The sequence below is a fragment of the Puma concolor genome, chromosome B2 (assembly GCF_028749965.1).
Source record: "Puma concolor isolate L17-30 chromosome B2, mPumCon1.1.hap2, whole genome shotgun sequence".
Taxonomy (NCBI): domain Eukaryota; kingdom Metazoa; phylum Chordata; class Mammalia; order Carnivora; family Felidae; genus Puma; species Puma concolor.
Window position 1 is genome coordinate 50,344,873 of NC_141671.1, and position 13,828 is coordinate 50,358,700.

General features: G+C 35.2%; 1 protein-coding gene across 8 annotated transcripts in view; it reads right to left on the reverse strand.

Moving 5' to 3' along the window:
• The window catches only part of PKHD1 (PKHD1 ciliary IPT domain containing fibrocystin/polyductin), a 494,091-nt gene that overhangs the window by 154,089 nt on the left and 326,174 nt on the right, over positions 1-13,828 (reverse strand). For all 8 annotated transcript variants that reach the window (XM_086707056.1, XM_086707061.1, XM_086707057.1 and 5 more), the window contains one exon: positions 13,556-13,643. In XM_086707056.1, the coding sequence (XP_086563182.1) occupies positions 13,556-13,643 (88 nt within the window). The remainder of the gene's footprint in view (positions 1-13,555; positions 13,644-13,828) is intronic.

The following is a 13,828-nucleotide window of genomic DNA, read 5'->3' on the forward strand; positions in this document are numbered from 1 at the left end:
AAAAATCTATAAACAAGATGCCAGCACAGTTTTCTTTATTTAGGCACTAACATTTTATCTAGTTTTGAGAAAAGATCATATTTTTGGCCAAAAGAACATAATTACAAAAAAAAGAAAAAAATGTATAGTTTCAAATTTCATTTAAAAAGTTTTTACAACCATGCATAAAGCATTCATATATAAACACCTACAACTTAAATGGATTTGTTAACTAAACATCAGGGAGGTCTTAATGATGACAGCTGCATTTGACCACAGGCTCAATGTCCCAGATGCCAACATGTCTTCTTCCCAGGAACAGGGATAGCCATAGATAGACTTTTAACACTGAAGGCTTGCTTTTACACTTCCGTTTTTTTTTTTTTTTTCATTTTTTTCAGTTCCAGGAAATGTACTGCAGACCCTCAGCTGGCATTAGACTATGTGAGGTATTGAAGAAATGGAATTCTGTAGCGATGCAGACATTGACGATGATAGGAAAAGCTATCAAAAATGGCAACTATTTGTCTACCTGGCTTCCTTTCTCCTTTATTCGATGAAATCCGCCACGTCTTTTCTGAGATCTGCTTTCCTTAACCGCCAACCTAATTAAATGTCCTAGTGAGCACTACTGATTATAATTCCACAAACCCTTTGCTGACAGGCGGGCAAGGGATCTAACCTGCCTTTGTTTGGGAAAGTCCATCCCTTGGGCTTCATTTTATCAGCTTTACTGAGGTATAGTTGACCAACAAAATATAAGATATTAAAAGTGCACAATGTGATGATTCGGTATATGTATACGCTGCAAAAAGATGACCCTCATCAAGTTAATGAACACATCCAACACCGCACATACTTACCTTTCTTCATGTGAGAATATTTAAGTTCTACTCTCTTAGCAAACTTTAATTATACGATACAGTGCTATCAACTACAGTTGCCTGGACTTTTGCACAGAAACTAAGGGGAGAGAAAAACTTATTCTCTCTAGTGGTAAAGCTAGGAAAAGCCTGACAGGTCTGGGTTCACTTGTACCCTACAGAATGTAGAAACCTTTTCTTCCATAGATGCAAATGAGGTTGAAATAGAGAAATTAGAGAGTTGTGGGAGGTCCTGGCACAATCTCCCGAATGGATTAGAAAGGCTACTTTTACTTATTTTTACTATTAGCACAATAACTAGCATGTCCCGAGACAAATTATGAGCCAGAAACTGGCTAAGCACTTTACATTCATCGATTCACTTATTCCTTATAATTACTCTATTAGCAAGGCAGTTTTTCCTTGTATCATAGAATAAGAACTTGAGGGTTAGAAAGAATAGTTTACTCAAAAAATGACACATTTAGCTCATTACACAATTAGAATTGTTACAGTCTGCCTTCTCCCAAAGTTCAAGCTTTTTTCATTGTAGTGTACTATTTCCATCCTACATTCCTAACTCATGTGACTTTTCTCAGCATGGAGACAAGAGCCAGTTTGAGATTAGGGCCCACCAGTTCACTGGACCAGACAGAATCATCTTTTTTTATTATTATTATTTCATTTTTAATCATTATTTATTTTTGAGAGAGACAGAGTGCAAGTGTGGAATGGGAAGAGAGAGAGAAGGAGACACAGAATCCAAATCAGGCTCCAGGCTCTGAGCTGTCAGCACAGAGTTGGACACAGGGCTTGAACCTACAAACTGTGAGATCATGAACTGAGGCAAAGTCAGATGCTCAACCTACTGAACCACCCAGTTGCCCCAGAATCATCTTCTTTCGAAGGCTACATATATAATCCTGAACTCCTGCCAATAAATGAAGAAGGCCACCAAATCTGTATTCTAATATTTCTTGAACTAAATTGTTATAGAATAATAGTGAAGTTTGAGTAATAAGTGAAATAAATTATGGTGGTTTTTAAAAATAAATGTAAGATTCTCATTTATTAGATGATATGACACTGAATCAAGAGGCTCAATAAATTCTGATTTCCAGAAAAGACACATCCATTCAAGGTAGCAGGCATTTATTAGAAGTTTTCTTTGTGTACTGCAGTGTACTAGAGGCTGAGCAATATAGAGATTCAATAAAAAATATTATGTTTCTGTTCCTGTAGAAGCCACTTGGAGGAAGAGGACATAGACACCTTAAGTAGCTTAGTATCAGTCACAAGGAAGCCTATTTTTATTAAAATGATAAAGCAGAAAACCACATTCCATCGCTGAAATGGTAAGAAAACAATGTGTGCTGGAAGGGAGATCAAAGGTCTTGCGGAAGATGTGGTGGATTATAAGGATAAGCAGGAAATGTAAAGGTGAGAGGAGGTGCAAGAGCACTGTGGTCCCCCTTATTTTATTTATCAAGTTTTTAGGGAGTTGGGTAAAAACAGTTGTTCTTGAGAGTCCTGTGTGAAGTGGGAATATATCAGAAAGGAGGACAGGAAGTAACCAAACAATATACATCCAAAGAAAACCATCAGGAATTTGATACAGGAGACAGTAAAAAAGATAAAGTTGGGGGCGATGTCAGTAAAGAAGGCCAAGGTCCAGGGGGAAAGGTTGAGGTGGCAAATGATTTGTTATTTGATTCAGAGATATTTCCTTATAAATAACAGAGTAAATTGATGCATTACTCAAGAAACATAGGGAACAAGAGGATGAAGGGACTGGGTAATATCTATACACTTTCTTTAAAAACCAAATGAGATGGGGCACCTGGGTGGCTCAGTAGGTTTGACTTTGGCTCAGGTCATGGTCTCACGGTTCTTGGGTTCGAGCCCCGCCTCTGACAGCTCAGAGCAAAGAACCTGCTTTGGATTCTGTGTCTCCCTCTCTCTCTGCCCCTCCCCTGCTCAGGCTCTGCCTTTCTCTCTCAAAAATAAATAAACATTAAAATTTTTTTTTCAAAGCAAATGAGAAAAGGAATAAGAAAAATATGAGAACTTCTGAGGAAAGTGCCCCATAAACCTACTTTTCTCCCAGTTTCTTCTTCCTAGTGGACGAGAGCCATCCTCATTCAGTTGCTCAGGTCAAAACTTTTACGGTAATCTTGGGACTTTACTTTTCCTTCTACCCAATCCATCAGCAAATCATGTTTCCTCTGTCTTCAATGCGTATTTCACCATCCCATCCTCCTCCTTCATGACCACCCTAATCTAAGCCACCAGCTTATGTCACTTGAAAGACGGCAATGTTACTGCAGTGTCCTAACAGTCTCTCTGCTTCCACCCTTGATCCTGCAACACTCGGTTCCCCACACAGCATGAATCAGATGCAAACATAAACTGGACCCTGTCCCCGCTCTATTCAAACTCCTGCCATGACCAGGATAAAATCTAAAACCTTTATCATAGGATTGATTAAGTAACAATTGAATTTCAAAGAATACCTGTTCACCTTTAAATGACTTACAGTACAACATCTACTTAATACTTCTAATGGGTAAAAAAAAAATAATTTCTTTAAATCTAAGTATAAATATAATTTCTCTTGACTGATCTAAAATCCTCAAAATCCAACATGTTCTTCATCAGCCTCCCCCAAGGTCAATTTAAGCAAGCAACTATAAAGAGTAACTTAATTTAGAGATCAATTTGTATAGTATCATATAACAAAAGAAAATAATATTGTTTCAAATATCTTACTAAGCCTACTGCCATTGGTAGTATAAGAAATAAGTATAAGTTTATAAAGTTAACATGAGGGGCACTGGGGTGGCTCAGTTCATTAAGCATCCGACTTCAGCTCTAGTCTTGATCTCACAGTTTGGGGGTTCAAGCCCCGCATCAGGCTCTGTACTGACAGCTCAGAGCTGGACACTGCTTCAGATTCTGTGTCTCCCTCTCTCTCTGCCCCTCCTCTGCCCATGCTCTGTCTCTATCTCTCTCTCAAAAATAAATAAACATTAAAAAAATATATAAAGTTAACATGAAATTTTTCCTCTGGAGATTTCACTTTAACATTCTTCATATAATAAACCAATTATACAAAAATAAATTCAGATATGCAATTCTGTTGTCGAAAGTCCATAAAGAGGTCTGAGTAAAATCTGTTCCCATAACAATATATTAGAAAGACGTATTAAACTGACTTTTTAAAATATTTTTTAAAGTGTATTAACTTATTTAGAGAGAGAGAGAGAGCCAGCAGAGGAGGAGTAGCGAAGAAGGGAGAGAGTATCCCAAGAAGGCTCTGCACTGTCAGCACAGAGCTCAGCGTGGGGTTCAAATTCACCAACCCTGAGGTCATGACCTGAACTGAAACCAAGAGTCAGATGCTTAACTAACTGAGCCACTCAGGCTCCCCATAAGCTGACTTTTAAAATAAGGAAGACCAGAGGTCAATGTTTAAAGAAATGGTTTGAACAAGGTCTGTACTCCCGTTAATACTATACTAACATCACCTTGCTGGATTTTAGAATGTTTAGGTTATGAAATATATCAACAGAGAATTCTGAGTGAAGGGTACATGAGAACTCTGTACTAGTTTTGCAACTTCTTGTGAGGCTTCAATTATTTTACATTTTTAAAAGGTTTAAAAAAGGAAGGCTCTCCATAAAATGACTGCACTGTGATCATTACATATCATCCATATAAACTCATTAAAAACTCATCATGACTCATACTAAGAAGTTTGGTTTTTAATATTTGTATTATACAGAACACTAGAATACAAGCAATGGAATCAGACAAACCATGTTAAAAAAATAAAAATCAGCCCCAGGAACTCCTAGCTTGGAGTTCCAAACTTATAAACTTGGAAATTTTACTTAACTTGTCTCTCCTCAGTTTTTGTATCTGTAAATGCATATAACAATACCTGACATAGCACGGAGAGGTTTAAATGAGATAATGTACATAAAATGTTTGGTAGATGCCTGACATGGAGTAAACCCACATAAGAAGAACTCAATAAATGGTAGTTATTATAGATTGCTTTCATTAATAAAATTGAATTTCTTTCAAAATAGCCTGTAGCTGATTGTGGATTACATTTCTAACACATTCTTTAAAGAAAAATCCATTCATAATGGCTCGTGCCAAATTCCAGCTTGCTAACCTTATAATTAAAGCTTCCTGTTTATCCTTGCTTGAAATGCCTACTTCACAGATCCTTTTGGGTATCAGGCACTTCAAAGTCAACATGACCAAATCTAAACTCATAATGTTTTCCCCCAAATTTAATCCTCTTTTTGTGAATGGCCCCACCATCCATCTCTGCAGTCCAGAAACCAAGAGAGTGTCTCACATCCCATACATCTTATATTTTTTTTTATCTCCTGTGTCTAAATCTGCCCACTTGTCTCCATTGGTACTTCAGCTCCTGGCCATAGGTTACACTCTCTCTTGCTTGCACCTCCTAAGTAGTGTCCCTAGATCCATTTTGGATGCCTGCCGTTGTCTGCATTGTACCTAAAACGATTTTTTTTTTAGATATAGAAATGTGTTTATGAGCACTCCCTCCTATCCATACTATCCTCTTAGAAACTTACAACAGTTTTACAATGCTCTTAGAGGGTAAAAACTAAAATTCTTGATATTGCCAGTGAATATGTCCTGACCCATATCTACTCCTTGGAACACTATTGTGCTCGGCCCTTGCTCTCCAAATCAGTCAACCTAACCTTCCTCCAAGTCCCTTGTGTGGTCCATTCTTCCTCCCAATACAGAATCACCCCTTGGGCCTCTGCTTCTCAGTAATCTGTACTGACTCTTTCTCTATCATTTTCTCTTTTTCTTAAGGTCAAAACAATTTTTTTTTTTTGAGACAGAGGAGGGAGAGGGGCAGAAGGAGAGAGAGAGAAACCCAAGAAGGCTCTGTGCTCAGTGTGGAGCATGACATGGGGATTGATCCCATGGCATCAAGACTTGAGCAAAAATCAAGAGTCAGATGTTCAACCAACTGAGCCACCCAGGTGTCCCTTTCTCTATCAACTTCTAAAGATTTAGACCAACCCCAGTCTCATTTCCAGGCTCCAATTTGCTCCTCTGCCTGTCTTCTTGATCAGTGATATCATCTACTTCTTGGAAGACTCCCATCATTTACTATAAAAGCCCTAAATTACATGTCTAATTGTCTCCTTGATATCTTCAGTTCATGTCTCCCACTTGGCATGTCCCTGCCACCTTCCACCTTGGCATATCTGTTCCTCTTCTGGTCTTCCCATCTCAGTGCATGTTTTCACCATCCACCAGGTTGCTCAAAAAATCTGAAGCACTTCCCTCACCTCAACATTCAGTTCATTGGCCTGTCCAGACAGTGCTATCTCTTCTCTCCATCTCCATTGGCTCCTCCATGGTCCTCCAAGGTCAAGCTGCCATGATGCTTGGCTTCAACTGATCTCCAAACTCATAGCCCAGCTTCTGCTTTTTTTCCCCACCATTCATCATATTTATAGCAGCCAGAGTGATTTTCAACACATAAGTCACATTCTATCAATTGCCTTCTAAACTCCTCAGTGATTTTCCCCTCTGACCTCTCACACCTAAACAAGATATCATGTGACTTGGCATCTACTGTATCATACCACTCTCCCCTCTCCTCACTCTGGTACAGCTACAGTGATCTCTCTATACCTACTCCCCAAAGGCCACCTCAGAGACAATACTGGATGTCCCTCCTTCATTGAGCTCTCTATCCCATTCTCATCAAACAGCAGGAAGCCTCCTACCATTCAGATCTCAGCTCAAACTTTTCTTCTCCAGAGAGGTCTCCCACATCCAGTTAGTCTAAAAGGGTACCCCATACACTCCACAGTTATTTTTTATTATACCACCCTGTTGCTTTCCTTACTAGCGCACTTTACAATCTGCAGCTATGTTGTTTGTATTTATGTATTAGCTTCTTTATTGTCTCTCTATGAAGATAAAAACTCCCAGAGGATAGTGATCTCTCCAAATTTGGCTTTACATATATGGTAATTACAACCACACCTAATACATAGTAAGTACCCATCAGATATTTGTTGAATGACTCAATGCTGTTTGCTCTCACTGGTGTGCTCTTTCCACACAAACCCGACCCCACTTTGCTTAATTAAAGGCCATTCATTTTTTAGTTCCCACCTCTGAAATCACTCTGCAGGAAGCCTTTCTCCAACCTCCATTACTGCCTCAGGATCCCATATTCATGTTTTCAGAATCCTATAAAGCCCTCCTTCATAGCATTTATCAGATATGTATTTTTACATTTACTTTATATTTATTTCATTAATGTCTGGGTGCAGAGACATGTCAATTTTTACTTATTATTGTATCTCTAGGCCATAACTCAATGTTTGACATAGGGTAAGAATTCACAAAAATTATGTTGAATAAAAACAATAATAATGTTCAAAAGTAATAAATACTTTATGAAGAAATTCTGTACATAAAGAAAAGCATACCAGAGCAGGAGCTAACTATCATCTCTCCCACAGGAATCCTTGCTATGCTGTATGTCCTTCCAGACATCTCTATCCACATAGATGCATACATAAATGCTATTTTAGTTTATTTGCAAAAGTAGGCTAATATTAGCCTGAATGCCCACATATCCTCCCCTCTGTCAACATGGATTTCAATCTTCCCCTTTGGTAATGAAATATTTTTAAATAGTGCTTAATTTTGTTTTAATTAACATTTATTCAACTCTACTAGGGAAGAACATTTTTCTATATGCTTCATAGTCAAATGTATGTCTTCTTTTGGGGCTCGTATATTCAAATCCTTTAATGATTACTCTTCTAGTATGTTCATATTGCTTTCCTTTAATTCCTAAGTATTCTTTACATAAAAAAATATTAGCCCTCCATCTGTACTATTATAAATTGTAAATATTTTCGGGTTTATCATCTGCCTTCACATTTTGTAATTGGCATGCAAAAATACTGATTTTCATGTTGTCAAATCTATGACTTCTTGCTGTTACAACTGTTGCATTTTTTAGAAGAAAGGTCTCCCCTCCTTTAATATTACATAATGCTTAAACATTCTTCAAATAATTTTATGAGCTTTTACATTTAATTTTTTAATCCATCTATAATTTTTTTAAGCGAAGCACAATTTGAGAACTTAATTTTATAGTTTTCCAAAGTGTTTACCAATTACTCCAACACAAGTCTGCAGCTAAATTGAAATGCTAATTTGTTCAAATTCTAAGTGGTAACGCATATCTGAGCCTATTGGTAGGCATTCTCCTCTGTTTTGTTGCCAACAGCAATAAGGTAATTATTCACATTAAAGGAATATATTTTTTTTTGAAATAACTGGTAATGTTGGCTATCTTTAAGTGTTTATTATTCCAAAAGACTTAGAATTATTGAATCAGATTTCAAATGAATATATTTGGCTTGTGATTAAAATTGCATTAGATTTGGGGCACCTGGGTGGCTCAGATGGTAAAGTGTTTAACTCTAGATTTCCACTCAGGACATGATCTCACGGTCTGTGAGTTTGACCCTGTGTTGGGCTCTGCTCTAACAGTATGGAGTTTGCTTGAGATTCTCTCTCCCTCCCTCTCTCTCTCTCTCTCTCTGCCCCTCCACTGCTCCCACACTCTCACTCTCAAAATAAATAAAGTTTAAAAAAAAACTTGCATTAGATTTTAAACTACTGAGTCTTTCCACTGATATTATGCACCACCATTTATTTTACTCTTTTATATCTCTTACCGGTGCTTTATAGCTTTGTTTCCATTGCTCCTGTCATTTTTCTTAAGTTTATTTCTAGATAATTTAAATTGAAATTTAAAATAGGATTTTACATTAAAATACTCAAAAGCTATTGATTTGTGCATTTACTGAATGCAACTGGTAGGTTTTCAGATTCTCTACTGTGCTAGGACAAAATATATATAATCTACAAATCTGATAATCTACAAACTGATAATTTGGATTTCTTTTAATAGTGACATCAAATGCATTTTTTCCTTGACTCCATACATTGGCTAAAACTTTAATAATAATATTTAATGATTGTTATAATACACAGTAATTTTTAGTGTCAGTGTTTCCATAAAATAGAAAGTTGCTTGAAACAGATTTTTAATTATTTGTTTTATATAAGTATTTAAAGCAGTGATTCTCAACTAATGGCTAAACCACTCTATTAGGAAACATTGATTTAAAGGAATATCCTTGTAGTCTTAATTTACTGTTTATTCCAAGAATGCAAGCTGAATTTTATTAAATGTGTTTCAGTTTTGTACCAAATTGATCATGTTCTTAGTCCATATATATATGGTCCATATAATATATATATATATATATATATATATATATATATATATGGCTTCAATAAATTATACCAAAGAATTATTTCATTTTAAACCATCCTTCTTTACTTGAATAAATTACAATCATGATTTTTCTTTCTTTCCCTAACAAACTGTTGGATTTCATTTGTTGCTGTTTTATTTAGGATTTTGTCGTTTTATTTACACTTCAATATTGCTCCAGTTTTCTTCCTTTTTTTTTAGTAATCTTTACAGCTGTTTTAAAAATTATTTTACACTTCCTTTCTAATTGAAAAACTTCCATATTTTCCTATTCTATGGAATAGATCATACAACATAAAAAGTGTCTGATATTTTAATGATTCAAAGAATATGCCATAAATTTATTTCAGCCAAATGTATTCTTGGGAACAAATCTTTGGTAACTTCATGTCTTTAGCTTTTGTTTCAGCTATATTCTTCTGTAGCCAATTATGATAATTTATATTCATACATATAACTTATATTTTTAAATTTCAGAATGGCACTCTATAATATACACATTTTTGTATTACAATTCTAATCTCTTTGGCATCTGTTATACTTGAATTATCATTTCAGATTTTACATATTGTTTTCTTTGTAGAATTAAGGTTGTTAAGGATTAAATCATTATCTCTAAAAAAAAAAATTCAAGTCTACTAATTTCCTACTTTCTAATTCACCAATTTCTGCCTTTATATTGCACCAATTAATTTCACTAGACTTACTGGTTATTTTGTTTATGGTTTCTCATATTGACAGCTTAATTTTTTTTGTGCTTTACTATTCAAAATGAAAGTATTTAATGTGATGGCATGTTGGCCATGTCTCATGCAATACTGTCATTATTGTTATTTCCTTAGCAATCTGCTGCTGAAATTTTCATATCTTTCATACAAAAGTTATTTAGAAGGTTTATTCTTTCTTTTCTGCTTTTTTATCTTGCAAGAGATTAAGATTGTTGGTTAAGATGTTTTCAACTTCGTATTTATTTTATTGTGATCATATTTGACATCATTTTGGTTTACTAAAATTTATTAGGTTTATATTTATATTCTGAGATAAATTATATTTATATTCCTTGTATATATAAATTGCCTTTATTATATTACTCAAAATTCTTCATGCTTTCTCTATAATTTTTAACCTAGTTTAAAAGTTAAAAACTCAAAGAGGTAAGTAAATGTCTTTCATTACCATCATTTTTCTATCAAGTTCATTTTTTTTTTTTTTTGAGATCTACTTTATAGATTTCTATATTATGTTATCTGGTATAAAGATATAGGTTTTTTTTATATTCATTTATTTATTGCTGACAGACAGAGACAGAGCACAAGCACGGGATGGGCAGATAGAGAGGGAGACACAGTATCCAAAGCAGGCTCCAGCTCTGAGCTGTCAGCACACAGCCAGAGGCGGGGCTCGAACCCACAAACTGTGAGATCAAGACCTGAGCTGAAGTTGGATACTTAACTGACTGAACCACCCAGGTGCCCCTGGTATAAAACTTTCTTGACTATTGGGATCTCCCTAGAGATTGAGGTCTTATTATTAATGTAAAATGTATTTATTTTATACATTTTATTTTTTCTTTTCTTATAATTTTGAGTCTTTTTGTTTTTATTTCAATGATTCATTTTATTCAGTGAATTTTGGATATTTAATTAAATATTTAATTAAAATATTTTTTCTACAGTGGTTTTGTTTTCCTCCAGTAAAAAAAAAGTTGTGATTACATGTTGATCTATTATCTAATTTTTTCCTACATAGGGTCATTTTTAAGAATCATATTTTCTTTTTATAACTGGAAGATTTATTCTTTTTTACTTCCGTTGTCTTTTTACAACTTCTTTATTGTTCTAATTCTCTTACTACTTAATTTTATTGTGTTTTTGTGTTTTACTGTTTATTTTATGGTTTCTTTCACTCTCTTATCTGTCTGGTGATTTGGAAGGTATATATCCTATTTTAAACAACAAATTGACTCATATTTAATTCATCTGGCACTCATACCCCATTGCCAGTTTTCTATGGCCATAGTCCCAGGTAGTGAACCTAGAGTTTATCTGAGAATTATGACCTGTGATGATTAGTTTATGTGTCAATGTGGTCAGGCTATAGTACCCAGTTATTCTATCAAACACTAACGTAGGTGTTGCTTCAAAAGTGTTCTGTAAATATGGCTAACATCTACAATGAACTGACTTTAAGTAAAGATCACCCTCAATAATGTGGATGGGCCTCATCAATCAGTTGGAAGGCCTTAAAAGCAAAACTGAAGTTTCCATGAGGAAGAGGAAATTATGCCTCAAGACAAAGCTCAAGAGTTTGCAGCCTATCAACCTGCCAACATTATTTTGAACTTACCAGTACTCATAAGCATGTGAGCCAATTTGTTCAAATACATCTCTTTATATATACTATTATATATGCTAATATATATACATGTATATATATATACATATATATACATATATGTATTCTACATATACACACACATAACCTATGTGTTATACGTATTTATATAAACAGAACCCTAATACATTAACTTTTCAAATTTTATGTAGTTTCTTTTATAAGAACAATTAGACTTTCTTATTTTAATAACCATATTTACAGTATGATATTTAACTTATTTCAATGCTTACCATTAAAATATATTTTTATATACCTTTACAGTATTCCTGAATTGTATTTTTATTTGTGAACTTTAAATCGGTTTAATCTCTTTATTAGAAAACTTTTTGAGGGACACCTGGGTGGCTCGGTTGCTTGCAAGCATCTGACTCCTGATTTGGGCTCAGATAGTGATCCCAGAGTTGTGGGATCAAACCCCATGTCAGGCTCTTGTGCTGAGCATGGAGCCTGCTTAAAATTCTCTCTCTCTCTCTCTCTCTCTCTCTCTCTCTCTCTCTCTCTCCCCCTCTGTCCCTCCCCCACTGGTACACACATTGACTCTAATTTTAAAAATTAAAAAAAATAAAAAAATAGAATGCTTTTTAAAAAAAATTTTCAGTTCTTAAAAAGCAAAAAATACCTTTGTTTGTTTGTTTGTTTTTACATGTAAATAGCATTTAAGCAGAGTGTCCAATTCTTTGGTCATAATCTTTTTTTTTCCCCTAAACATATATATATTTTACACCACTATTTTCCTATATTTAATGGTGTAGAGAATTCTAAGGTTAACAAGCTTTATGTTCCCTTCTGTTTTTCTTTCACTTTGTTCACTGCTTTTTCTTGCACTGTAATTAAATGTACTGAAATTAAATGTAAGTACTCCGAGGTATTTTAGGTAGAGTTTTCGTTATTCTCTCTGTTGTATTTACTCTGGGCTCTTATTAAAAAGAGAAATTACTATGTGTACTTTGGATACCTTCTCTTTTATGATTTTTAAATTTTTTTTTAACATTTATCCATTTTTTGACAGACAGAGAGCACAAGCAGGGGAGGGGCAGAGAGAGGGTGAGACACAGAATCCGAAGCAGGCTCCAGGCTCTGAGCCCTCAGCACAGAGCCCGATGCGGGGCTTGAACTCATGAAACGCGAGATGATGACCTGAACCAAAGGCTTAACCAATTGAGCCATCCAGGCGCCCCTCTTTTATGACTTTTGTCTCCTGATTTTGTCCTCTGCATTCAGGTAGATTCCATCGGTGTGTTCTTCATAGTGCTTATGCACTTTGGGGCAGAGGTGATTTCATTCTTTACCACTTCCAGTGAGTGCATTATTAAATTCTGTTGTTGCACTTTAAATTCCACAGAATTCCGGGTTCCTGAGTGGCTCATTCAGTTAAGCATTCGACTTTGGCTCAGGTCATGATGTCACAGTTTGTGAGTTTGAACCCCACATTGGGCTCTGTGCTGTCAGTGCAGAGCCTGCTCGGATCCTCTGCCCCCCGCTCTTTGCCCCTCACCTGCTCTCTCTCTCAAAAATAAGTAAATTTTAAATAAATAAATAAATTCCATAAGATTCTTCATATTCTTCATCTCAATCCTATTTTATTTGTCTCTCTCTTAACCAGCTATCATCTCAACTCAGACTATCATGATTTCACATTTTACTTCATCTAGTATCTCATATAATTCATATTTCTAAAGATTTATTGATAGCAGTAAACATGCATTATCTAAACTTTGCTCCTTAAATAAACTATAGTCTTTTCTGCCTTTGGTTGCTTTATTCTACCACAATTATGTTACAGAGATTTTTTTTTTAATCTGTCCCTTATTTTACTGTTTACTCATCCTTGAGTTTTGAGTCTTAATCTAAAATTTAATTTCATGTTGTAACAAAATGTGAAACAGGAGCAAACTAAACAAACAAGTGCATTCCCTAACATACTCTCATTTCTTACCTCTCGTTGCCTGGGGCGATGTCGGCTGCAAGACGGGTCCAGGATTTCTTAGGACAAGCACCATGAAGTTGGACTTTCCCATATACCCCTGAAAGTAAAAGGAGGAACTGTTGGACAAGAAATTTTAGAGGATTAAGGCCACCTAAGTAAGGCTCATTAGAGAGGTTACTGTGCAGGATATGTTGTATAGAAACTACATATGAAGATGTCCATCTTACCAGACAAAGAATGAATTCTTCAAAACCTATTCTCATTCTCTCATAAAGCTATAGA